Source organism: Pongo pygmaeus, chromosome 6 (genome assembly GCF_028885625.2).
Source record: "Pongo pygmaeus isolate AG05252 chromosome 6, NHGRI_mPonPyg2-v2.0_pri, whole genome shotgun sequence".
Taxonomy (NCBI): Eukaryota; Metazoa; Chordata; class Mammalia; order Primates; family Hominidae; genus Pongo; species Pongo pygmaeus.
The window spans coordinates 8,228,691-8,256,169 of record NC_072379.2 but is presented as its reverse complement, the minus strand read 5'-3'; the positions used below and the strand labels follow the sequence as shown (position 1 = coordinate 8,256,169).

Below are 27,479 nucleotides of genomic sequence, written 5' to 3'. Positions count from 1 at the left end.
TTCAGAGATTGTGATCACTGGGTGTGCTGTGTTGAAGGAGATGAAGGGTGAAACTGAGCTGTTCATACACTCACACTTTATGATCATTGGAGGGAACTCTGGTATGATGATCGTATGTGTTAACGGTGTCATTCTAAGGAGTAGGTTCCGAAGTCCAGCCTCCTCCCGGTCAAAACTGGAATCTTTCCAGAACTAGCTTTTTAAGCCACAAATGCTGCCACCCTTAGCGTGCTGGTTTTAGAGATGAGGAAGTCAGTGCAGTGTTTGCACACCCAGCCCGAGGGTGGGCAGCCGGCCAGCAGGGGACTCCTCCTGTGGCGCCACGGCCTTCACCAGCATCCTGCATAGGCCACTGAGGCGAAGTCGGGATAAGGCTCCGCTTGTGCATTCAAATGTGGAAAAACCTTTTACCAACATGGAAGCAGAGTTTTGATTCATTTTTTGAGGTGAACATAATTCAAACCTGAAAGTAGAGATGTGTGGTTCCTGAGTTAAGACCAGAACGGCTCTGGTTCTAGAATGGTTCTTTTTTTCTTTTTTTTGAGAGAGAGTCTCGCTGTGTCCCCCAGGCTGGAGTGCAGTGGCATGATCTTTGCTCACTGCAACCTCTGCCTCCCAGGTTCAAGCGATTCTCCCGCCTCAGCCTCCCGAGTAGCTGGGATTACAGACCCCTGCCACCACGCCCAGCTAGTTTTTGTATTTTTAGTAGAGATGGGGTTTCGCCATGTTGGCCAGGCTGGTCTCGAACTCCTGACCTCAGGTGATCTGCCTGCCTCAGCCTCCCAAAGTGTTGAGATTACAGGCATGAGCAACCATGCCTGGCCTAGAATTGTTATTTGACTTGGCTTATTCATACATATTTTCCTGTGGTCTTTTTTCCCCCCTTAGCATTTCTTCCCTCCCTCCCTCTCTTTCCCTCTCTTCCTTTCGTTCTGGATCGAGGGAGTGGTGGTGGAGGAGGAAGGGAACTTGCCCTTTTCTTTCCTGTGCAGTGGGAGGGAGCGCAGGGCTGGCTTCCTGGGTACGCATCCAGCATGGTGCCGAGGCCCTGCCAGTGTCGAGGCCCTGGGCTTGGTTCGATTCTCTGTTGTCACGAAGGTGAAATTCTCAGTCATTGCTGAACACGGGGCTCCTCTGCCAGTTATATGGCCGTTCTGAGGAGGTGTTGGCCCTGAGAGCATACAAAACGCTGTCCAGCGAATCTAGGCAAATTTCTGCTACACAAGCAGCCTTCTTTCACTTGTTCAGGAGCGGGGCCTGTGAGTCCCTGAGTCAGTAGGTCTGGTTGCCTCTGGAACACTTTTCCCCAAGAAGCTTGTGGACAGCACGAGATTCCCACATTGGCCGGCATCATGCTGACAAATTCGTGTTCTCTGGTGCCCCCTACAGGACCACTTGTCTTATTTCCACTTTGTGGGGCGGATCATGGGGCTGGCTGTGTTCCATGGACACTACATCAACGGGGGCTTCACAGTGCCCTTCTATAAGCAGCTGCTGGGGAAGCCCATCCAGCTCTCAGATCTGGAATCTGTGGACCCGGAGCTGCATAAGAGCTTGGTGTGGATCCTGTAAGTATTGACTGACGGCCGGTCACCTGGCTTAGGGCCCACCACCACGTCTATTGTATGTATGTGCGTGTGCGCGCGAGTGTGTGTGTGTGTGTGTGTGTGTGTGTGTATTTTGGGGATGGGTGTGAAGCCATTGTATTATAACCTGAAACAAAAAAGGAGATTCTTTGGGAGGATGAGGCGGGCAGATCACTTCAGTCCAGGAGTTCGAGACCACCCTGGGCAACACAGTGAGACCCCCGTTACTGCAAAAAAAAAACAAAAAAAACCTACCAGATATAGCAAAAAAGTACTCAGTTGACTTATTTTCCTCATGATATTGGGCAGGTTTCTCTTCCTGGACTAGTTTCTTTTATTTCTTTGAATGAAGAAGGTGCGATCACAGACATTAATAGGCCACTCCCCAGGCCCGTTGTGGGGTGTGTGTGACACTCAGGGTGTCTCCAGTTAACCTACACAGGGGCCAAGCAAGTATCAAAACGAAATGAACATTTAGTTACCTCTGCTTTAGAATTACTCTAAACACTCTGTTAAGAGCAGCAGGCAGTGACAAGATGAACCGTGACTGTCACAGGTCCTTACAGATTTCACGGGGACAAAAGATCAGGCTCTGGCAGATGGAGGGAATGTGGGTGAGTCGGAGTCGGGGCTCCTGGTTGTGTCCCATGTGTCACGTGTTCCAACTTGAACAGGGGACTCTGGGGATTGGGTGGAAAATCTTCCACTCAGCTGGGTGCAGTGGCTCAGGCCTATTATCCCAGCACTTTGGGAGGCCGAGGTGGGCGGATCACTTGCTCTTTTCACTTGAGGTCAAAGGTTGGAGTTTGAGACCAACCTGGCCAACATGGTGAAATCCTGTCCCTACTAAAATTAAAAATATTTTAAAAAGCCAGGTGTGGCACGTGCCTGTAATCCCAGCTACTCGGGAGGCTGAGGCAGGAAAATTGCTTCAACCCAGGAGGCAGAGGTTGCAGTGAGCTGAGACCACACCACTGCACTCCAGCCTGGATGACAGAGTGAGTCTCTGTCTCAAAAAAAAAAAAAATCTTCCACTCTGCCTAGGCTCAAGAACGATGGCAGATTCAAGAGCTAGTTTTCACTTTCGAGACTTTTGTGTTTGAACTGATGCGTTTGGAAAGGCTGCCTCTAAGGGAGGAACAGTATTTATTATTTTTTTTTGAGACAGAGTCTTGCTCTGTCACCCAGGCTTGAGTGCAGTGGCTCGATTATCAGCTCAATGCAACCTCCACCTCCCAGGTTCAAGCGATTCTCCTGCCTCAGCATCCCGAGTAGCTGGGACTACAAGCGCCTGCCACCACACCTGGCTAATTTTTTGTACTTTTAGTAGAGATGGGGTTTCACCATGTTGACCAGACTGGTCTCAATCTCCTGACCTCGTAATCCGCCCGCCTCGGCCTCCCAAAGTGCTGGGATTACAGGTGTAAGCTGCTGCACCCGGCCGGGCACAGTATTTTCTTGGCGTGGCTTCACCTCCAGGTCAATTTCCCTTTGACCCTGGTACCTCTTCACGTTCCTGCCTTTTGACTCCCACACTGCTTACAAAGCAGCTGGGTTGTGGGTCTCCCGAAATCACAGGATGGTACAGCAACCTGCTGTGCGCCTTCTATGACTGTGAAAGCCAGGAGCCGGGACATCTGGAAACAGAGCTGTGGTCTCAGAGTCCTCCAGCACCTGTTGCTGTGCCACCCCCACGCAGGTTCTGTGTCTGCCCAAGGCTGTCCTCTCTTGCAGCCCCGGGTCTGGCAGTTGTAAATGTTTTCTGTCTATCCGATGGCCCCGCGTGGTGGCAGAGCTCTAACCTACATCCTTCTGTCTTATTTCAACAGAGAGAACGACATCACGCCTGTACTGGACCACACCTTCTGCGTGGAACACAACGCCTTCGGGCGGATCCTGCAGCATGAACTGAAACCCAATGGCAGAAATGTGCCAGTCACGGAGGAGAACAAGAAAGAATACGTCCGGTAATGCCACCTGTGGGGGACGGCCGGGTGCCTGGGGCGCGGCTGAGCCTGCATTTAGTTGCTGTAGCTCCTTCGCTGTGTGAGGCCTGCGTATCCCTGATGGCTGGTGCTTGTGATCAGATCACATGAACAGAGGCGACTTTCAGAAACCGACAGTTCAGCAGCAGCGTCAGGGATCTGCTTGGAGGGGCCCTGATGGGGCCAGGCCTGGCCTGAGGGACAAAGCCCATGTGGGGAAGGACTTTTCAGTGACCACTTAATTCTGGGTGCAAAGGTGGGGGGCAAAGGAGAGAGCAGCAGCTTGGAGGGTCTCTCGTGCTCAGTCCGAGGAAGCCACCCTCTCAGATTTTTTCCACCCCTAACTTGAGGCAAATCTGTGTTCAGGCCTAGGCACTTGCAGCTGAGAACTATGTGGGCACGTCTGTGTGCCACACTGTCCTGTGCTGTACTTTCAAATGTACTTTAACACATTTTAAAAAATTTTAAATTTTTACAGGGTCTTGCTATGTTGCCAGGCTGGTCTCGAACCCCTGGCCTCAAGCAATCCTCTTGCCTCTGCCTCCTAAGGGGCTGGGATTGCAGGCGTGAGCCACCATGCCTGGCCAGAACATGCTTTCAAATTGCAGCAATTGATATGACAGATCAGGTTCAATCCTCCTGTTTTCACGAGCGAATCCGAATGAATCAGGGCACGTGCTGAGTCATTTTTAACGTGATGCCAAGGTTTGGTACTACTAGCTGGTGGTGTGTTTGTCTGTCTTGGAGAGATCTGGCGGGGGGGGCCCAGTGTGTTCCCATGTTTGTCAGACTGTGATATCAGAACCTGCTCGTGGGTCAGGCTTGGTGGCTCACGCCTGTAATCCCAACACTTTGCGCGACCGAGGTGGGCGGATCACCTGAGGTCAGGAGCTCGAGACCAGCCTGGCCAACATGGTGAAACCCCATCTCTACTAAAAATACAAAAATTAGCCAGGTGTGGTGGTGGGTGCCTGTAATCCTAGCTACTGGGGAGGGTGAGGCAGAAGAATTGCTTGAAGCCAGGAGGCTGAGGTTGCAGTGAGCCGAGATTGAGCCATTGCACTCCAGCCTGGGTGACAGAGTGAGACCCTGTCTCCAAAACAAAGCTGCCCATGGCGGAAAACCCACTTGGTGTTGCATTCCAACTTCCGAGTTTTTCTTCCAGGTTGTACGTAAACTGGAGGTTTATGAGAGGAATTGAAGCCCAGTTCTTAGCTCTGCAGAAGGGGTTCAATGAGCTCATCCCTCAACATCTGCTGAAGCCTTTTGACCAGAAGGAACTGGAGGTATGTGCCTACCGTGCGGAGTCGACCCAGGGCGTCCCTGTGGCTGGCATCTGCCTGTTTTCAATCCTTGCTGCAGGGGGCAGCGTGTGCCGTTTTCCAGTAAGCCTAGGAGCTGCTGGGGTTCCCAGACTACAGCCAGGGTTGGAGCAAGAGTGGGAGTAGAGGGTGTTCATGCCAGTTGGTAACTGGCGAGATGTCTGCTTGGCGGTAGGAAATCTGACTAACTCCCGGGAAACTGTTCAAGGTGGCTGTGGCTTCCCTTGTTTTCAAGATCTCTAGCAGGGGAGATTGCATAGCCCTCTCCTGTCTTGGGAGAACCAGGTTCTCCCACAACAGCATCTTACTGCTTTTTATTCTGGCTGTTCCTAGACTAGGAACAAGGGGCTACTGTCTTCTCTAGTCATACTGCATGCACTTGAACACGGTGATTCATTCAGCCCTTATGCATCTCTGGTGCCAAATAGCTCAAGCCTTGTAGATTGTTCTCCAAGTCTTTCTGCTGCCAGTGAGGACAGCTTGGGAGCCAAGAGCTTGGATGGAGCAGTAGTTCTGGGGTGAACTTTTGTGTTTTTTTTTGAGACAGAGTCTCGCTCTGTTGCTCAGGCTGGAGTGCAGTGGTGCAATCATGGCTCACTGCAGCCTCGACCTCCCAGGCTGAAGCCATCCTCCCACCTCAGCCTCCCGAATAGCTGAGGCTACAGGTGCATGTCATCATGCCTGGCTAATTTTTGTATTTGTTGTAGAGACGGGGTTTCGCCATGTTGCCCAGGCTGGCCTTGAACTCCTGGGCTCAAGTGATCTGCCCAACTTCGGGCCCCACAAAGTGCTGGGACTACAGGCGTGAGCCACTGCACCCAGCAGGGGGTGAACTTTTTAAGCCAATTGCGGAAACACGCCCCATCGGCCCCAGCCCCACATAACTCTTGCTGAATTCTCCTCTCTTCAGACTTGAAACTCCACATGTCCTTGAGTGTCCTGGAGAGACCCTGGGACGTGCCCTTATTCACGGTTAGCTCTGTACAGTGTCACCGGTTGGTTCTTTGATACTCCTCACCGATGCAGAGCAAAAACCCTGCTTTGGTTATAAGAAAACGTCCCATCAATAGCTGTGCACCATGGTCCTTGGGGTTGGAGACCTGCCTGGAGGAGGCGGACAGAAGCATGTGCCACAGGCCTCCTGTTGGTAGCTTTCTTCTGTCTCAACGTCTGCCTAGTTTATTTAGACACAGCCGCTGCTTTGCTTGGGAATTGACTTTTCACTGTTGTGTGTGTCGGGTACCTAGGAGGCACGTCCTGACGTGGGTTTATACATTTTGGAAGTAACTCACCTTTCTGCACCTCCTCAGCTGATCATAGGCGGCCTGGATAAAATAGACTTGAACGACTGGAAGTCGAACACGCGGCTGAAGCACTGTGTGGCCGACAGCAACATCGTGCGGTGGTTCTGGCAAGCAGTGGAGACGTTCGATGAAGAAAGGAGGGCCAGGCTCCTGCAGTTTGTGACTGGGTCCACGCGAGTCCCGCTCCAAGGCTTCAAGGCTTTGCAAGGTGACTGACGTGGAGGCGGGGCTATTCGATGACGCGTCTATGTGGGCTGTGGGCAGGATAAGCTGGAAGGTGGCTGGGATGTTTTTCTGAGATGTGTGCTAGAAAATGGCATAAGGAATGTTCTCCAGTAGCTAATGCTCTGCCCTGCAGAGGTGGTTACCTGGCAGGGTCCGTGTGTGAGCAGGTGTGGGGCCCTGCTGAGCAAAGACTGTGGGGCCACTCCAGGGCACGTGGATTCCCCCTCCTCACTGCTTCCAAAAAGCCAAGAGGGTCTGGCCAGCAGGGGCCTTCAGAGTGTCTGTGAGGCCAGCTTAGTCAAGATCCCAGGGAGGGAGCTATGGGGGAACCGCCCCCCGTCTCAGTGGCTCCAAAGCTTGGAGCTGCACATGAACCCGTTTAGCCACAAACCACACCCAAAGATGATGTCCTGCTCACTCTGTTGAAGCCACTGAGGTTGCTGGAAGTGGGGTGGGATTCTGTGCGAAAGGTGCCCATCTGCCTGTAGGGCAGGCGGCCTAATGTCTCATCTTTTACACTTAGGGTTTGGAGGGGACGTTGCTGGAAGGAGTGAAGTGAAGGGTGTCACCGTACTGAAATTTAGCTGATTGGACTGTAAATGCTGATAGACACACAGACACATTGTGAACACAGAATATTCCCTCTGCCTCGCTGAGTGAAAGGAGGTTAATTCCATTGCAGTCGGCTTTGGCCATCAGGGCACCTGCATCTTTTTCCATTGTGACCTCTGCCTATGGATTTGCTGCTGGGGGCCCAGCATGGATAAAAAGGGGTTTGAGGCTGAGCCCCGCTCGTATCTGGGAGCCTCTGTCTGCTTGACCAGCCTGACCATGACAGCCGCTCCCAGAGCTTGCTGGTGCCTGTCATTTACAAAGCCTTTCTCATTCAGTTCTCCCAACAACCCAGAGAGCCTGGCTGACGGGGATTATTAGCCCCATTCCATAGATGAGGAAGCCGAGACTCACTGAGGTCATGGGATTTATTATCCCCCCGAGGAAAAAAAAAACAGGAGGTGTGAGTAGTGAGGCAGGGCAGGAATCCAGGCTTCCTGACCAAGTTGCTTTTCTCATGGCACCATTGTCTTGCCCACAGCAGGTCCGCATGCTAAACGTTCCTGCTTAGAGATAGTCCCTGTCGTCGTAAGGGTCTCATTAGTCCTCCAATAATTAGATAGACTTTAGTCCAGTGTCCCCCAAGTGTCTAGAAGGTGGGTCAGAGGTGACCAGGGACACAGTCCAGAACAGGGAGTGCTGGTGCTGTGGGAGGGGACTGAATGGTGGCAGCACCAGGCAGAGTGGCCAGGGCCCTGCAGGAGGTCTCTGAAGGCCCTCACCTGGCCCAGCCTGTCCTGACTCCCCAGGAGGCTGGGGCTTGGAGGGTGTGGCCTGCGAGGGGGAGGAGCCAGCTTCCTGTCCCAGGTCCCCAGGAACCAGGGGCTACACACTGAGACCCTCTGCCCAACATAAAGCTGGTGTCTCTGCTGGTCCTCATTGCTCCTGGATTCCTGTCCTGCCGCTGACCTTGGTCCAGCTTGAAAGGAGTATCTGTGAATACACAAGAGCAAGGGGCAGCAGAGCCGAGGCCCGTGCCCTGTGCACCCTCCTTTCCCAGCACCCGGCAGCCCTGTCGGCTAGCCGTCTTCGCAGCAGCAGCGGTGGCTGCTGGCCAGCCTGATGCTCACTTGGGGCTGAGTTTGGAAAGACCTGAGCAAGAAGGGGCCTGGTGCCTCTCCCTGCCCTACAGAACTGGTGGGCAAGTCGTCTATTCCAGAGGGTGGGTACAAATAGCTTTGACCCTCAGGGAGTCTGTCTGGAGCAGGCTCATGGTCAGGGTGCACTTTAGGCGGGGCCTGAGCAGTCCTTGCTCTGCCCCCTGCAATAGTCTAAAATGTTGGAATCTTGGCTGGGTGTGGTGGCTCACGCCTGTAATCCCAGCACTTTGGGAGGCCGAGGCGGGTGGATCACCTGAGGCGATCCAGGAGTTCCAGACCAGCCTGGGAAACATGGCAAAACCCCGTCTCTACTAAAAATACAACAATTAGCCAGGCGTGGTGGCGTGTACCTGTAATCCCAGCTACTCGGGAGGCTGAGGCAGGAGAATTGCTTGAACCTGGCAGTCAGATGTTGCAGGGAGCCAAGACTGCCCCACTGCATTCCAGCCTGAGCAACAGAGTGAGACCCTGTCTCAAAAAAGTGTCTGAATTTTGTCACTTTGATAGCCATTGCAGGCATGTCCTAAAACCAGGCCTGGGAACCTCATGGCCCTCTCCCAGGACACCCTGCCTGGGTGTGGGGGTGGGAATGTGGTCAGGGCCCTGGCTCCTGGGGGCCGTGTGGCCGGGAAGCGCCACGGCTGTAACTCTGAAGTACATTAACTAGAATGTTGTCTTGTAAGGTTCTACAGGCGCGGCAGGGCCCCGGCTGTTCACCATCCACCTGATAGACGCGAACACAGACAACCTTCCGAAGGCCCATACCTGGTAAGCACTGCGGCCAGGAAGTCACGGCGTCCTGGGAGCCCCAGAGGATGCCGACGTTCACGTTTTTTTTGTTGTTTTTTTTTTCTGAGATGGAGTCTCTGCCAAAATATTTTTGTCGTCATCAGAACTCAAAAGCCACAGCACCTGAGACAGAAGGAGAAATTCTAGAGTTGAATGACAATTCTGAAGCCCTCAAGCAAGAGACTTTCCCCCCGACATTACAACACTGTATAGAGCGGCTTTACTGGCCATGTAAAAAAAAAATATGTAAGAGGGCCAACATTATTGCTAAACTTAAGATAAATCTTACTATATATAACCTAAAATTTAAACATAGATTTTCTCTTGATTTAGTTTTTTGTTTTTGAGACAGTCTTGCTTTGTCACCCAGGATGGAGTGCAGTGGCACGATCTCGGCTCACTGCAACCTCTGCCTCCTGGGTTCAAGCAATTCTCGTGCCTCAGCCTCCCGAGTAGCTGGGATTACAGGTGCACGCCACCACGCCTGGCTAATTTTTGTATTTTTAGTAGAGACAGGGTTTCGCCATGTTGGCCAGGCTAGTCTGGAACTCCTGGCCTCAGGTGATCCGCCCGCCTCGGCCTCCCAAAGTGCTGAGATTACAGGCGTGAGCCACCAAGCCTGGCCTCATGTTATTTTTTAAAGCTGTTTTCCGATTTGTAGGACTCTGTTCCATTTATGCCAAGTCTCAATGACTGGCAGTAGTGCTTGTGTCAGATGGGACAAGTACTTTGCAGCGTGCCACACACAGGCTGTCAGAGTCTCTTATGAAACTAATTTTATGAGCCATGTAACTAATTAATATTGGCGTTTCAGTGGAGTGTGGCTACCACTCCAGCAGGCTCAAGTCTTCCTCTCTGCCAGGTCTTACGTACACACACCTGTTGGTAAGGAAAATTGTATAGTTTTTAGTTTGGATGTATTGTTCTTCACTTTATCTAATATTTCTGGGTCCCCATCTTCTTGGAATCCTGCTTATGACACACGCACCTTGTCTATTGCAAATGTTTTCTTCCTAAATTTTAACTTAAAAACGAGTCTCCATATAGTAGGTTATTTCCTATATGGTTTAAAAATACAATCACTTGCGCACACTTTGTCCTGGAACCATCCATTGAGACGAGTAGCCACGTTTCCTTGGGGGAACCAGTTCTAGATGCTGCTGAGATGCCCTGTGAGATGATGGAAGGTTCCTGTCTTGGAACCCAAGGATGCGGGGTCAAATGCTAGCTGTGACACCCTCTGACATGTGATTTGGGGCAAGTGACTTCATATTCTAACTTGGTTTTCCACACCTGTGAAATGGGGTAATGCAGCTGGTCCTGGACCATGGTGGGCGCCAAGGTCCTGCTCCAAGCATGGCTGTGGCGTCCATTACGGGAACGTGCCATGTTGGCTGCACACCTACTCACAAGGCTTCTGTCCTTTAGTAGTTTAGTGCTTGGAGTTAGATGGATGTGGAAAGTATGCTCTGAAGCTCCAGAAAAAAGAGTGCCCGCCCTGGAACCCAGCTCTGTAGACAGAAACCGTCCTTAATTGGTTACCCTAGAAAGCCAGAAGTCACCGTACATCCTCTGGGTCACAATTTTGTATTTTTTGGTTTGCTACGATAGCTTCTTAAAGGATGTCTTTTTCTTTGCACAAATACTGGAAATGAGCTTCCCCCTGGAAATATCGAGTCAAAAGTTGAATATTCATTTCATCTTTTAAGGATTTGTCATCTTACTAGTTTTGAGATCTATTTTGTTTTTGCAGGGAATTTTCCAGACTGCCCCGTTTTGGTCTCAGATCAAGTCCCAGAGGAACAGACAGACACGCAGTACATCGTTAGTGGTGACGTGGCCTGGCAGCCAGTCTGGGTTACAGGAGCTGCCAAAGAGGCATTCCCAGCACAGAGAAAGAATTTCCCCCACAGACAGACAAACAGAAAACAAGTGGAGAGCTTTGTCCTGATAGAAGCAGTAAATAGTAACTTGGTTATGTTTTGGTTGTGAAGGCCCAAGACTTACTTTACTGTGTGTTGATTGGGCACAGTGGCTCCCAGCACGTTGAGAGGGCAAGGCAGGAGGTTCACTTGAGGCCAGGAGTTTGAGAGCAGCCTGGGCAACCTAGCGAGACCCTGTCTCTACCAAAAAGCAAAAACAAATTACAAATCTTTGTATTAGAAGCAGAAAAACACAGGGGACATGGAGAACTCATCACCAACCCTGCCCCACCCCCCATTCCTCTCCCCTCCCACACACACTTCTCGCTGCCTGTCCTTGGCCTTGAGGTTGGTCCTAGGGCTGGACTGCCCACACGGTGACTCTCTTTTGTCCTTTTTCAGCTTTAACCGGATCGACATTCCACCATATGAGTCCTATGAGAAGCTCTACGAGAAGCTGCTGACAGCCGTGGAGGAGACCTGCGGGTTTGCTGTGGAGTGAAAAGCAACCAAAGGCAACAGAGTCTAGCTCATGGCCACCAGACCAAAAGCATCCAGCTTCTGTGCACCTCCTGCAAAGCTGGCAGAGGCCCTGGAATTCCGGATCACCTGAGGGGAAAGGGTTGTCTCTCTCCTTTCTGTTGGGGGAGGGGGATGGGGGACTTTTGTTGGTGGCTCCCACCCATATATCCCTCCTTTATCATAGTACTCCCGCCCACTTCCATCACCCATCCAATAAAATGCAGCCAGGTTTAGCCTTTGGCTTTGGTCACACAGGATATTCTGCTGTGGTTGCAACCCATGTGGTGATAAGGCTCACGGCCCTGAGCTCTTTACTGGAGCATCAACTCACAGTTAGGGGACTGGGCGTGGATGATTGAGGGTTTGGAACTGGTGGCTATCCCAGCTATCCCATCTCAAAACAGCCTTGAGGCCCCTTTTCAATTTGAGCAGCTGCTAGGAATCTTACCAGAGCTCAGATTCCAGATTTCACATCCCAGCAGCCGGTTCTGGGTAGCAGATCAATTTCCAACTGAAAAATAACTATATAATGTATGCTTATTGGAATTCTGCCACAGCAGGAAGCTTGAGTCAAAATGTATTTCCCCTTTGAAAGGAGAAGGAATTGGAGCAGCTTTTCCTGGAGGCCCAGGATATTTCTTTTCTGGGTATCTTGGCTGAAAATTTTGTTTTACATAGAGAAAAACGATCTTTTAAGGGTCCCTTTTGCTGCGTTATCTGTCCAGTTTGACTTTTTTTTCAGTGAAAACACCATGTCATGGAGTGTAGAAAAGAGCAGACCAAAATCAGCCCTAGAGCCAACCAGTCAGTCCCAAAGCTGTGACCTCTGTGCCACTGTTATCCATAGAAGAGCATCGACTGTGTCATTTAAAATATTAGTAAACCATGATGCGGCAACTGCTAAGAGCTAAACTAACAAAATTGTGTTATCATAGCTGCTGGCTTGGTGTGAACTCGCTTAAAAGCACTGGTGAAAGGATAACCTCGATGATGTAAATCCACCCAAAGATACTGTTCTACAAAAAGTAGGGTGTGGACGCAAACCTGTGACCGCAGAGGGGGACGACTCCACACTGCCTCATGTGGCCCCTTTCCCAGTGGCAGCTGATGACACTAATGATTGCTACTCGGTTCACTTGCCCAGATGTCTTCGTATGATGAGCAAGGCCAGAAGCAAGCCTAGATTCGAAGTTTCTAACACCATTTCCAGTTTGCACAAAAGTCAAACAGTATTTTATCTTAAAGTGGCTTGATTTTCAATAGCTGAACTTGGGCAGAGAACAGCAGCAGCAGCAGCCAGTGTTCCTATGTGGTTTCTTTGTTGTTGTTTTTGTTTGGGGTAGGGGCAAGTACAGGGTAATTCATGAGCAAGACATTTCACTGCTGTCGAAGTCTCTGGGATCCCGCTGTGGGCCTGAGATGGCCTGGGAAGGACCTTGTGGACGACGGTTTTATCTGTTCTTTTTGTCACTGTTAACTTCTGGGCTGCTGAGGTTCTAGAATGGAAGGGCTGCCAAATGAGGTTTGCTGCAGGAGGAAAGTTTAATCCCCCATTCCAAAAGTCCAGGCCAGATGGTGGACTTAGCCTCTTTGAAAAGTTCTGCCTTGCCCCCCCAGGTGGGCGCATCCTGTGTCTCATTCACCATGATGCTTCCTGAGGGTGTTCTAGAAGCCTCTTCCCCAGTGGCTGTATCCAGCCTTTCATCTTCCTCTTGAAGGTGAGGAAGTGAAAACTACAGACCTCTCCCAGACAGCCCATTCTCTATCACGAGCCTAACCTGCAGGAGGCAGAAGAGACATCCATCCGAGAACTGAAGCAGCCTCCAGGATGAGGTCAGAGGCCCCACCTGATTTGCCTGGTGGTGTATCCAAAATCTGCAGTAACTAGGAAGGAAACCAGGGTCTCATGGTTTAAAAGACTTTGAAGCAGGAATGTTGCATTTGACGCCTTTAAAACTACCTTTTTGCTGTTGGGAGGAGTCGGGGGCGAGCCTTAGCAGCTGCACCGCCAGCCCCATGGTGGTCGGTACTGCCCTGCCTCTCGTGCCGGGTGTTGCTTCAGCCCAGAGCCAGAGGGCTGGGTCCCGGGTCCTCCAGAGGTGGCCCTGGTGGACACACGCATTCCCGTCCCGGCCTCCGTCTCTGCTTTTCCACTTCTACCTGCGTGTGGGTTTGCCGCCTTGTCATCGGTTGTGTGAGTGTCGTAGACCTTTCCAGAGCTCTGGTTCACTCTTTCCAAACAGGCCTCCCTGTCGGTGGCACTGCACTTCTAGAACCTTCAGTTTCTACGATGGTTTGTTTGGTCCTTTTGAACCACCCCAAAGAACTCAACATGGCAAAGCAAATGGTAAAAGCTTCCCAACTGTTCTACTTTGGGTCTGCGCGAAGCCCACTCACGTGTGATCTCTGTGTTGCCTCTCTCGGTGGTCCCAGGCGATCCAACCATGCCCCCTGCCCCTCTGCCCAGATGCTTCAGGGGCCCGGCTTTTCAGGCTTGCCCTCACCAGCGGCCGTCAGCCGACACTCAGGGATGTAGCTAACACCACTCTGCCAGTGCTTTCGGTAGGAAGAGCTGAGGCTGCCTGGGAGGCCCGGGGCGACCGGAAAAGGGCTCTCTCAAGTTCTGAAAAGAGAATCTGCCACCAGATCGAATTTCGACCCCTGAGCTTGTTCAGACGTATGGTCTGAATTCAGATTAAGGTGGTCACCCAACCCGAGACGTCAGGAAGGGCCTTCTGCAGAGAAAATGTCCCCCCACCTGCCATCTGCAGCCAGGTGTGTGCCGCACGGCAGCCTTCCCGAAACATAGTATGGATTTTAAAAATGTGTTTATTTTTGTTTCTCAACCACTTTATAATGTATTTTTTAATTTATTTTGTAATGTCTTGTTTTGAAGTATTGCTGCTATCCTTGTTATCCTTCCCACTGTTTTTATCGCTGATTTATTTTGTGAAAATTGTACACTAATGTTCTGTTTTATGTCAAAATCAAAAGTATTTAAGGAAATACTAGTTCTATTTAATGTGGTTATGGAACCAGCTAGAAACACAAAACAAACAGTGATTGTACAGCAGGCTGGGCCCAGGAGGTCAGGTTCATTTTGTTACATATGCAATAAACTCACGACTTTACATTTTTGGCGCCTGTTATTTTGGTGTGGAAACGAGATTCCAGTGTCTTTGCAAACCCACAAGAAAGGAAGCGTGTAGGCGGCAGGAATACTGGCAAGGGCCTTCCAGGGAAGGAGGACAGAGTTAAGGATAGAATTGTAAGGGAAACTAATGGCAATATGGTAGTGGGTTGAAAGTGCTCTATCGGGCAAAGACATGGGATTGAGAAAATTTAGAATTTCTTTGCGCACTGGTTATCTTTTCGTTTTTTCCTTTTATTTTTTTTTATTTTTATTTTTTTGAGATGGAGTTTTGCTCTTGTTGCCCAGGCTGGAGTGCAGTGGCGCAATCTCGGCTCACTGCAACCTCCACCTCCCAGGTTCAAGCAATTCTCCTGCCTCAGCCTCCCGAGTAGCTGGGATTACAGGCTTGCGCCACCACGCCCGGCTAATTTTGTATTTTTAGTAGATATGGGGTTTCTCCATGTTGGTCAAGCTGGTCTCAAACTCCCAACCTCAGGTGATCTGCCCGCTTCGGCCTCCCAAAGTGCCGGGATTACAGGCGTGAGCTACTGTGCCCGGCCCTTACTTTTTTTAAAAGTTGTAGTAAAAATACTGTCAGCCCTACATACCAGTGGGTTCCACATATATGGATTCAACTGGGGATCAAAAATATTTTTTTGGCTGGGCGCGGTCAGGAGCTGGAGACCAGTCCCAGCTTCTTGGGAGGCTGAGGCATGAGAATTGCTTGAACCTGGGAGGTGGAGTTTGCAGTGAGCCGAGATCACGCTACTGCACTCCAGCCTAGGCAACACAGCAAGACTGTCTCCAAAAAAAAAAAAAAAAAAAAAAAAAATCTTTTTTTTAAATGGATGGTTGCATCAGAACATGAATAGATTTTTTTTTTCTTTTCATTATTCCCTAAACCATACAGAATAAAAACTACTTACATGGCATTTATATTGTATTAGAAATTATAAACAATCTAGAGATGATTTAAAGTATATAGGAGGATGACTTTTTTTTTTTTTAAAAAGACAGAGTCTCACTCTGTCACCCAGGTTAGAGTGCAGTGACACAATCTTGGCTCACTGCAACCTTCGCCTCCCGGGTTCAAGCGATTTTCCCGCCTCAGCTTCCCTAGTAGCTGGGACTACAGGAATGCGCCACCATGCCCGGCTAATTTTTGTATTTTCAGTAGAGATCGGGTTTTACCATGTTGCCCAGGCTGGTCTCAAACTCCTCCATCCACCTCGACCTTCCAAAGTGCTGGGATTACAGGCATGAGCCACTGCACCTGGCATTACTGACATCTTAACAAAGTTAATCTATGAACATGGGATGTCTTTTCAATTTACTTAGGTTTTCTTTAACTTCTTTATACATATTTTGTTTTCGGCAGACAATTGGCAAGTCTTGCACCTCCTTGGTTAGCTTTATTCTTTTAGATGCTAATTGCTTTTTTAAGCTCTTTTGTGGACATTCATTGCTAGTATATAGAAACATAACTGCATTTGTGTGTCAATCTTGTACCCTAAAACTGCAAAAATTCGTTTCCTAGCTCTAGTGGCTTTCTTGTGAATTCTTTGCAATTTTCTATCTGTAGGAGATAGCTTTACCTGTTCCTTCCAACTTGGATGCCTTTTATTTCTTATCTATTAGCTCTGGCTTATACTTTCCAGTACAATGTTGAATAGCTGTGGTAAAAGTGGGAATTTTTTTCTTGTTCCTGATCTCAGAGGGAATGTTTATAAGTAAAATGCCCTTCTGTATCAGTTGAGATGTACATGTTTTTTTCCCTGTGTTCTATTAATGTGATGTGTTACATTGATTGATTTTGCTTATGTTGGGCCACCCTTCCCTTCCTGGGATAAATTCCACTTGGTTGTGGTGAATAATTCTTTTAATATGGTCTTGGCGCCGGGCGTTGTGGCTCATGCCTGTAACTCCAGCACTTTGGGAGGCCGAGGTGGGTGGATCACAAGGTCAGGAGTTCGAGACCAGCCTGGCCAACACAGTGAAACCTTGTCTGTGCTAAAAATACAAAAATTAGCCAGGTGTGGTGGCACACGACCGTAGTCCCAGCTACTCAGGAGGCTGAGGCAGGAGAATCGCTTGAACCTGGGAGGTGGAAGTTGCAGTGAGCCAAGACTGTGGCATTGTACTCCAGCCTGGGTGACAGAGCAAGACTCTGTCTCCAAAAAAAAAAAAAAAAAAAAAAAAAAATGCTGTTGGATTCAATTTGCTAATATTTTGTTGAGGATTTTTACATCTATATTCATAACAGATATTGGTCTATAGTTTTCTTGTAGTGTTTTTGTCTGGCTTTCAAATCACAGTAATGCTAGCCTCACAGAATAAGTTAGGAAGCATTCTTTCCTTTTCAACTATTTGGAGGAGTTTGAGAAAGACTGGTATTAATTCTTCTTTAAATGTTTGATAGAATTCACCAGTGAAGCCATCTGGTCTTGAGCTTTTCTTTGTTGGGATGTTTTTGATTTTTGATTCAATCTTCTTACTAGTTATCAGTCTATTCAGATTTTCTGTTTCTTCGTGATTCGGTCTTGGTAGGTTGTAGAGTTCTAGGAATCCATTTCATCTAGGTTATTCAATTTGTTGGCATACAGTTGTTTGTAATACTCTTATGATCCTTTATATTTCTGTAAAATTGGTAATAATGTCCCCTCTTTTCTTTTAGTTGATTCTTCCTTCTTAATCATCTAAAGTTTTGTCAATCTTGTTGATCTTTTTGAAGAACCAACTCTTAGCTTCACTGATTTTTGTCATTTGTCTATCTTTTATTTCCTCTGCTATAGTATTTATTTTCTGACTTCTGTTAGCTTTGGGTTTAGTTTAGTTTTTTCCTAATTCCTTCAGGTATAACGTAGGTTGTTCATTTTTAACCTTCTTTTTAATATAAAGATTTACAGCCATAAGTTTCCTTGGTCATGGTGAATAATCCTTCTTAGCACTGCTTTCGCTGCATTCCATAAGTTTTGGTATGTTGTGTTTTCATTTGTCTCAAGATATTTTCTAATTTCCCTTGTGATTTATTCTTTGACCCACTGGTTGTTTGAAAGCATCTTGTTTCATTTCCACATATTTGTGAATTCCCCAGTTTCCTTCTGTTACTGATTTTTAGCTTCATTCTGTTGTGGTCAGAGAAAATACTTTGTGTGACTTCAGTCTTCTTAAATTTATTGAGACTTGTTTTATGACCTCTTTGGAGACAGTCTATTCTGGAGAATGTTCCATGTGCATTTGAGAAGAATGTGTACTCTGCTGTTGGGTGGACTGTTCTGTGTATGTCTGTTAGGTCCAGTTGGTCTATAGTGTTGTTCAAGTCCTATATTTCCTTATTCATCCTCTGTCTAGTTGTTCTATTAATAATTTATTGAAAGTGGGGTACTGGGCTGTGCGCAGTGGCTCATGCCTGTAATCCCAGCACTTTGGGAGGCTGAGGCAGGCGTTCACTTGAGGTCAGGAGTTCGAGACCAGCGAAACCCCATCTCTAATAAAAATACAAAAATTAGCTGAGTGTGGTGGCACATGCCTGCAATCCCAACTACTCTGGAGGCTGAGGCAGGAGAATCACTTGAACCTGGGAGGCAGAGGTTGTAGTGAGCCGAGATTGCACCACTGCACTCCAGCCTGGGTGACAGAGCAAGACTCTATCTCAAAAAAAAAAAAAAAAAAAAAAAAAGTGGGGTACTGAAGCTTCCTACTATTATAATGGAGCTATTTCACCCTTCACCTTTGCTGTGACTCTCTCTGGGTTTATCCTAGTTGAAATTTGTCGAGCTTCCTAAATTTGTATGTCCATTTCTTTCTTCCAGTTTGGGAAAGTTTTGTCCATTATTTTTTCAAATAAGCTCTGTCCTCTTCCTGTCTCTCTTCTCTTTCTGGAATTTCCTAAATTGGACCTGTCCTAAGTTGGACACCTTGATGTGTCCCATAAATCCCTTGGGCTCTCTTCGTTTTTTCTCTTTGCTCCTCCAATTCAGTGATTTCAAATGATCAGTTTTCTAAGGTCTCTGATTCTTTCTTTTGCCTGTTTGATTCTGGTGTTGAACCACTGTATTGAATACTTCGGTTCATTTATTGTACTTTTCAGTGCCAGAATTTGGTTCTTTTAGATAATTTGTATTTTTGGTTGATATTCTCATTTTGTTCATACATCACTATCCTGACCTCTTTTAGGCGTTTGTCATGTTCTCCCATAGATCTCTGAGCATATTCAAGACAACTATTTTAAAGTCTTTTCTAACAAGTCTGATGCCTTTGTTTCTTCAGGGATGGTTTCCAGAGATATACTTTGTTCCTTTGATTGGGACATGTTTTCCTGTTTCTTTGTATTCCTTTTTTTTTTTTTTTTAACTGGGCATTTGCAAAAGCAGTCATCTCTTCCAGTCTTTGAAGAGTGGTGGGGAAAAGCTTCACTAATTCAGAGGGTATATCCTAATACTTGGTATCAGCCTGAGGTGACGGCTTAAGGTCATCTCAGGTCTTTTAGGGGCCTCTGTTTTTCTTTGGCTTATACCATATACATGGCTGCTTTTAAAAGTCTTAATTTTTGGCCGGGCGCGGTGGCTCACACCTGTAATCCCAGCACTTTGGGAGGCTGAGGCGGGCAGATCACGAGGTCAGGAGATCGAGACCATCCTGGCTAACACAGTGAAACCCCGTCTCTACTAAAAATACAAAAAATTAACTGGTTGTGGTGGCGGGTTCCTGTAGTCCCAGCTACTTGGGAGGCTGAAGCAGGAGAATGGCGTGAACCCAGGAGGTGGAGCTTGCAGTGAGCCGAGATCGCACCACTGCACTCCGGCCTGGGCAAAAGAGCGAGACTCCGTATCAAAAAAAAAAAAAAAAAGTCTTAATTTTTAAAAGGGTCTTAACCCAGCTGCTTCTTAGGAATAAGATGTTCTCTTATATTTTCTGCCCATAATCTCTTGCCCCAGGTATCCACTGCGGTCCCCCGACAGCTTTTACATGCCGTGCCTGCCACTGCCTTCCATGGGTCTTGCCAGCCTGAGATCTGAACTGTGCCACCTTCCCTGTTTCACCTCTGAGTCAGATGACATAGAAACCAGTCCTTCAGGCAGCCCAAAGACAGGGCAGAACACTGCCAATCAGTTCTGCTCTGCTCCCTCCGGTGCAAGGGAAGACACTGGAAACTGGGCTGCTTCCTCCCAAACACACGGTTGTACCAGGGAGGGATGGGGGAAGGGCAAATAAAAATGACATAAAAACTATTTTGAATGTGGCTTTTTCTTGATTGGGTGTTCACCTGCTTGCTATAGACCTTTGGCTGGTTTCCAGAGCTCCTAGTGAGTGCCTAGTTGTTGTTTTTTCCCCTCAATGTTTCCTCGGGGAAATGTGGGCCTGGAGCTTCCTGGTCTGCCATCTCCAATCTCTCTTGATTGAAGAATTCAATCCATTTTACATTTAAAGTACTTACTGATAAGAAGGGACTTTGCCATCTAAACTTTTTTTTTTTTTGGTTCCTCATTTCCTCCATTACTGCCTTTTGTGTTTAGTTCATTTTTTATAGTGACACGGGGATTACACTTGACATCCTAACATTACAACAACCTAAATTGAATTTATATCAACCTAATTTGAGTAACATACAGAACTCTGCTCCTGTACTGCTCTGTCTCCCTTACTGTTACTGACTTCACAAATTACATCCCTATACATTGTGCACCCAATATTAGCAGTTGTTAATGGATCTGTCTTTTTAATCATGTAGAAAATAAAAAGAGTTACAAACCATCATTAGAATATACTAGATTTTATAACTGTCCATGTATTTACCTTTACTGGAGATCTCTATTTCTTCTTACAACTTCAAGTTGTAAGATGCTTAGTGTTCTTTTAAAGAAGTTTAGTGTTCAGCGTTTCAACCTGAAAGACTCCTTCTAGTATTTCTTGCAAAGAATGATAATGAACTCCCTCAGCTTTTATCTGGGAAAGTATTAATTTCTTCCTCATTTCTAAAGGACAGTTGTTAGATACAGAATTCTAACAGGTTTTCTTTCTTTCAGCAGTTTTCATATATGAGCCCATTCTCTTCTGATTCCGAAAGTTTCTGATGAAAAATATGCTGATAATCTTGAGAATCTCTTGTATGTGATAACTTCTCTCTCGCTGCTTTCAAGGTTTTCTTTTGTCTTCAATGAAGTGTCTTGGTGTGTGTTTCCTTGAGCTTATCCTATCTGGAGTTTGTTATGCTAATTGGGTTTGTAGATACATGTTTTTTTAATCAAATATGAGCAGTTTTCTGTTGAACTTTCTTTAAATATACTTTCTGCCCTTGCCTCTCTACTTCTGGTCTCATTTATGGTGTTCCATAGGTAGGTTCCTTAGGTTTTCATTTACTTTCTCCATTTTTTTTTCTTTTGATTCCCCAGATTCAATAGTTTCAATTGCCCTATCTTCAAGCTCATTGAGTGGTTCTTCTACCTGCTTAAATATTTTGAACCCTTTAGGGAATTTTTCATTTCAGTTATTGTACTTTTTAGTTCCAGAATTTGTTTCCTTTTTAAAATTTCTATTTCTTTATTGATATTCTCATTTTGTTCATATACTGTTCTCCTATCTTTGTTTTCCTTAGCTCCTTCAGCATCTTTCAAACAGTTGTTTTAAAGTTACTGTCTAGTAAGTCTGCTGTCAGCGCTTCCTCAGTGATGGTTTCTGTTGATTTGTTTCTTTGAACGTGCCATACTTTTCTATTTCTTTGAGGGTCTTGTGATTGTTTCTTGTTCAAAACTGGACATTTGAATCTTATAACTGTGGAAATCAGATCTTTTTTTTTTTTTTTTTTTTTTTTTTACCCCCCAGCATTTACTCTTGTCTCCCCACATCAACTGTTGAGGGTAACTTGGGATCAGCTTGAGGTGAAAGCTTAAAGTCTTCCCAGGTCTCTTCTGAGCCTGCGTATTTCTCTAGGTATGTAGAGTGGCTTTCTAAATTGCCCTGTATACACATTTATTTCACAGATGATTTGAATGCCCTGCTCAGGGACTCACAAGGCTGCGCTCAAGGTGTCAGCTAGACTGTATTCTCATCTCTCGGCTCAACCAGGGAGAATCTTCTTGCAGGCTCCTCCAGGTTGTTGGCAGAATTCATTTTCATGTGCTTTGTGACGGAAGGACCTGCCATCTTACTGGCTGTTGGCAGGAGGCCCAAGTAAGTTGTCCACACACGTGCTTTCCAATATCCTCATCCTTGAGTCTGGCTCCCCAAACGGAAAAACAGGTAAGAAGAAAAACAATAGCTCAGGCTGTTCCTTTAAATCCTCTGGAAGCCACTTCAGCCAGTGGGGAATGCAACAATGGCTGCCCACCTCTATGTCTGCACTTCTGCAATCAAAACACTGAACCTTGATACGTGGAGGCCAGATCCTTACTTTCCACCCTGGCTCCAGGAAATCATGCCAGGAACACGGGCATGGCTGCCTACCACAAGACTCAGGCTGGGGAGATGCTAATATCCTAAAGGCTGAAATTGACCGAAATTAACTGCAAATTACCAGCCAAGATTTTCCTTGGAAGTTGCAAGCATTCAAATTAGACTCCAGAGTTCCAAAACAGTTACCTCAGACAGATTCTGCCACTCCAATTTTTGTCTCGGTGCGGAGGGAGATTCCTTCCTCTTCTGTCCCCTTGCTGGATGTCACTCTTACATCTGTTTTTATTTCCCACCCTGGCACAGTCACTAGAACGCAGTGTGTGTCTGTGAGCTCAGCCAGCAGACACAGTTCTGCGTTCTGATGTCTGTGAGAGGTTGCAGCACTCTAGGTTAGGGAACGTGTGTCTGGCTTGTTGGGGCATTTTCTACTGTCCAAAGCCGGAATATTTTCAGGTTTTGATCTCAGTGTCATCACTAGGTAGTTGGGGCTTTAAACAAGTTGGTAAGCCTATCTGTGTGCCCACATCTACCGTGTCTACTATCTTGATCACTTTTTTTTTTTTTGAGACGGAGTTTTGTTCTTGTCGCCCAGGCTGCAGTGCAAATGACATGGTCTTGGCTCACTGCAACCTCCGCCTCCCGGGTTCAATTGATTCTCCTGCCTCAGCCTCCTGAGTAGCTGGGACTACAGGCGCCTGCCACGATGCTTGGCTAATTTTTGTATTTTTAGTAGAGAGGGAGTTTCACCATGGTTGGCCAGGCTGGTCTCGAACTCCTGACCTCAGGTGATCTGCCCGCCTTGGCCTCCGAAAGTGCTGGGATTACAGGCATGGGCCACCGCATCCGGCCAATGACTTTTTTAAAACATGAGCTTCTGAAACTTTTCCGTTTGTTCTTTCAACTTCCCTTCCACCACCATAAGCGCTGCAGCTCCATCAGGTAGCCATAGCATCCTTGTCTTCTGATTTTTACCTGATTATCATATACAGATATATATGTATACATATTTTTTGTGTGTGCCAATTTTTTTTCCATGTCTATGCTCTCAAGAGGCAGGATGACTCTGTTGAGAGCAGAGCTAGGATGTAGGATCAAGACTTTATAACATGACCTTGAATATTACCCTGATACCAAAGCCAGGCACCAAGAGAAAACTACAAACTAATGGCCCCTATGAATACTGATGCAAAGATTTTCAACAAAATACTAGCAAACCAGATCCAACAGCATATTAAAAGGAGTATATATACCATGACAAATTGGGATTTATTCCTGGGATGTGCAAGGATGATTCAACAAATGAACAGGATAAAGAGGAAAAACCACAAAATCATTTTAACTGATACAGAAAAGCTTTTGACAAGATTTATCACCTTTTCAGATAAAAACTTCCAGCAAACTAGAAATAGAAGGAAAACACCTCAACATAATAGAGGCCATTATGCAAAACCTACAACTAAGATCATACTCAATGGTGAAAGACTGACAGGGCTTCCTCTAAGATAAGGAATGAGACAAAGGTGACCGTTTTTTGCCACTTGTACTCAACACGGTAGTGGAAATTCCAGCCAGAACAATTAGGCAAATGGGGAAAAAAAATCCAAATTGGAAAGGAAGAGGTAAAATTATCTGTTTACAGATGACATGATTATAGAAAAGTCTAACGAAAACAAACTATTAGAATAAACATATTCAGCAAAATTGTAGGATACAAAAATCAACATACAAAAATCAGCTGTGTTTCCATACACTAACAATAAATAATCCAAAGAGGAACTTAAGAAAACAATTCAATTTACAGCGACATTAAAAAGAATAAACAGGTACACACTTAACCAACAAAGTCAAATACTTGTATACTGAAAACCGTAAATCATTCATTAAAGAAATTATAGAAGACAGGCTGGGTGGGGTAGCTCATGCCTATAATCCCAGCACTTTGGGAGGCCAAGGTGGGTGGATCATGAGGTCAGGAGATCCAGACCATCCTGGCTAACACGGTGAAACCCCATCTCTACTAAAAATACAAAAAATTAGCCAGGCATGGTGGCGGGTGCCTGTGGTCCCAGCTACTCAGGAGGCTGAGGCAGGAGAATGGTGTGAACCCGGGAGGCGGAGCTTGCAGTGAGCCGAGATCACGCCACTGCAGTCCAGCCTGGGTGACAGAGCAAGACTCTATCTCAAAAAAAAAAAAAAAAAAAAGAAATTATAGAAGACAAATAGACATTCCAAGCTTATGGAATAAAAGACATACTATATTTTTAATTTTTCATTTTTTTTTAGATGCTCTCCCATCCAGGCTGGAGTACAGTGCTACAATCATAGCTCACTGCAGCCTCCAACTTCTGGGCTCAAGAGAGCCTCCTGGCTCAGCCTACCACGTAGCTGCAACAACAAGCACACACCAACACACCCAGCTAATTTTTATATTTTTAGTAGAGATGAGGTCTCGCTATGTTGCCCAGGCTGGTCTCAAGCTCCTGGCCTCAAGCAATCCTCCTGCCTCAGCCACCCAAAGTGCTGAGATTATAGGTGTGAGCCAACACACCTGGCCAAAATATTAAGATGTCATTACTACTCAAACTGATCTATAGATGCAATACAATCACTATCAAAATCCCAACACTGGGATGGGCGCAGTGGCTCACACCTGCAATCCCAGCACTTTGGGAGGCCAAAGCGGGTGGATCACCTGAGGTCAGGAGTTCGAGACCAGCCTGGCCAACGTGGTGAAACTCCATCTCTACTAAAAATACAAAAACTAGCTGGGCATGGTGGCGGGCGCCTGTAATTCCAGCTACTTGGGAGGCTGAGGCAGGAGAATCGCTTGAACCCCAGAGGTGGAGGTTGCACTGAGCCGAGATAGTGCCACTACACTCCAGCCTGGGTGAAAGAGCAAGACTCCATCTCCAAATAAAAAAAAAAAAAAAGAAAGAAAGAAAAAATCCCAACATTTTAGCAGAAACAGAAAAATACATCCTCAAATTTGTATGAAATTGCAGGGGACCCCAAATCTAAAACAATCTTGAAAAAGAAGCACAAACTCAGAGAATTTATACTTCCTGGTTTCAAACCTTACTAAAAAGCTACAGTAAGCAAAATACTGTAGTGGTGGCATAAAGACAGAGAGAGATCAACTGAACAGAACAGACAGCCCAGAAATCAACTCTCCACACTGTATGCGTCAACTGATTTTGGGATGCCAGCACCCTTTCCAACAGGATCATCTTCCCAACAAAATTATGTTGGGAAAACCGGATATCCACAAGCAAAAGAATTCAGTTAGGCCCTTAGCTTATAGCATATACACAAATTAACTTCAAAGTGGACCAAAGATCTAAAGTAAGTGTTAAAACTATAAAACTCTTAGAAGACTAGACTACATAGGGGAAAAGCTTCATGAGATTAGATTTGGCAATGATTTTTTGACATTACATGAAAGGCAAAGGCGACAAAAGGAAAAATGAACTGCATCAAAATTAAAAACTTTTGTGCATCAAATGACACTACGGACAGAGTGAAAAGGCAACTCACACAATATGAGAAATTATTTGTAAACCATCTATCTCCAAAGGATTACTATCCAGACTATATAAAGAACTGTAACAACAAAAACAACTCAATTGAAAAACGGGTAACGGACTAGAATTGACACATCTCCAAAGAAGATATATGACTGGCTCACAAGCATATGAAAAGCTGCTCAACTTCACCCATCACTAGGGAAATGCAAATCAAAACCACAGTGAAGTACCACTTCATGCCCATTAGGATGGATGTCATAAAAACAAACAAACAAACAAACAAAAATGGCCGGGCGCGGTGGCTCACACCTGTAATCCCAGCACTTTGCGAGGCTGAGGTGGGTGGATCACACAAGGTCAGGAGATCGAGACCATCCTGGCTAACAAGGTGAAACCCTGTCGCTACTAAAAATACAAAAAATTAGCCACGCGTGGTGGCGGGTGCCTGTAGTCCCAGCTACTCGGGAGGCTGAAGCAGGAGAATGGCGTGAACCCGGGAGGCGGAGCTTGCAGTGAGCTGAGATCGCGTCACCGCACTCCAGCCTGGGTGACAGAGCGAGACTCCATCTCAAAACAACAACAACCACCACCAAACAAAAAAACAGAACATTGCAAGTGTTGGCAAGAATGTGAAGACATAGAAAACCTTACCTATTGCTGGTGGGAACGAAAATGATACAGCTGCTATGGAAAACAGCATGGCAGTTCCTCAAATAATTAAAGATAGAATTCCTATATGATCCAGCAAGCCTACTTCTGGGTAGATAATCAAAGAACTAAAAGTAGGAAATTGAACAAATATTTGTATGCCTATGTTCAGAGGAGCATTATTCATAGTAGACAAAAGAGAGAGAAGCCAAGTACCCATCAGCAGATGAACAAACAAACAAAATGTCTACACAGGCAACGCAACACAATTCAGCCTTAAAAAAGGAAGGAGAGTCTGACACGCTGCAACATGGATGAACCTTGAGGTCATTACGCTAAGCGAAATAAAACAGTCACAAAAGGCTGAGTGCCGCGGCTCATGCCTGTAATCCCAACACTTTGGGAGGCCGAAGTGGGTGGATCGCCTGAGGTCAGTAGTTTGAGACCAGCCTGGCCAACATGGTGAAACCCCATCTCTACTAAAAAAACAAAAATTACCCAGGTGTGGTGGTGGGTGCCTGTAATCCCAGCTACTCGGGAGGCTGAGGCAGGAGAGTCACTTGAACCCGGGAGGCAGGAGGTTGCGGTGAGCCGAGATCGTGCCATTGCACTCTAGCCTGGGCAACAACAGTGAAACTCCGTCTCAAAACAAAAACAAACAAAAAACAGTCAGAAAAGGACAAATATTGCATGATTCCACTTATATGAGGTCCCTAGAGTCATCAATTTCACAGACACAGAAAGTAGAATGGTAGTTGGCAGGGGCGGAGGAGAGGGCTGATGGGGAGTGAGTGTTTAATGAGGACAGATTTTTCCAGATGGGAAGATGTAAAAGTTCTGGAGATGGATGCTGGTGATTGCTGCACAACAACGAAGGTGCATAATGCCACTCAACTGTGCACTTAAAATTCATCAAAATGGTAAATTTGATGTTATACATATCTTACCACAAGAATAAAAAGAAGTCTGATCATAGCACTTACCTTGAAATGGTGTTTGGAGAAAAAGGGCATATTGTCTGTGTGGTCTGGACCCTCCTCACTCTGGAGCCGGCAGTTCCTGGGTCCAGCTCCCAGCAACGCTGCACTGGGGTGGACAGAGCTGAGGTTCTTGGTCATTGAGTTGCTGCCTGAAGGGCTCCAGACTCCAGATCCTTGATCTTTCCACGTGGAGCTCACGCAATGCTGGATCTTCACCGGGGAGGTGCTATCTCCTGCCTTGGCCATTCCAAGGTTGGTTTTCCCAACAACCAGGGGGAAGGCGTGGGCGAACCTGGCAGCAGGCCGGGCCTCTTCCTCACCAGTAGCACCAGCTCCAGACTCCCATTCTCCAGTGTGAAAGACAAATGTCCCCCAACCCTAACGCCACCCACACATCTGCACAGACACCAGGCTTCAGGGAGCGCAAGACGACTC

The 27,479-nt window shown here is 46.8% G+C and overlaps 1 protein-coding gene across 4 annotated transcripts in view; it reads left to right on the top strand.

Moving 5' to 3' along the window:
- Positions 1-14,498, top strand: part of SMURF1 (SMAD specific E3 ubiquitin protein ligase 1) — a 116,194-nt gene extending 101,696 nt beyond the window's left edge. For 3 of the 4 annotated variants that reach the window (XM_054497109.2, XM_063668122.1, XM_063668123.1), the window contains exons 13-18: positions 1,390-1,568; positions 3,416-3,553; positions 4,737-4,857; positions 6,204-6,405; positions 8,818-8,902; positions 11,248-14,498. In XM_054497109.2, coding sequence (XP_054353084.1) covers positions 1,390-1,568; positions 3,416-3,553; positions 4,737-4,857; positions 6,204-6,405; positions 8,818-8,902; positions 11,248-11,347 — 825 coding nt within the window. In that variant the 3' untranslated portion in view covers positions 11,348-14,498. The remainder of the gene's footprint in view (positions 1-1,389; positions 1,569-3,415; positions 3,554-4,736; positions 4,858-6,203; positions 6,406-8,817; positions 8,903-11,247) is intronic. The other variant, XM_054497110.2, reaches the window with a different exon arrangement.
- Positions 14,499-27,479: the final 12,981 nt, after the last annotated feature.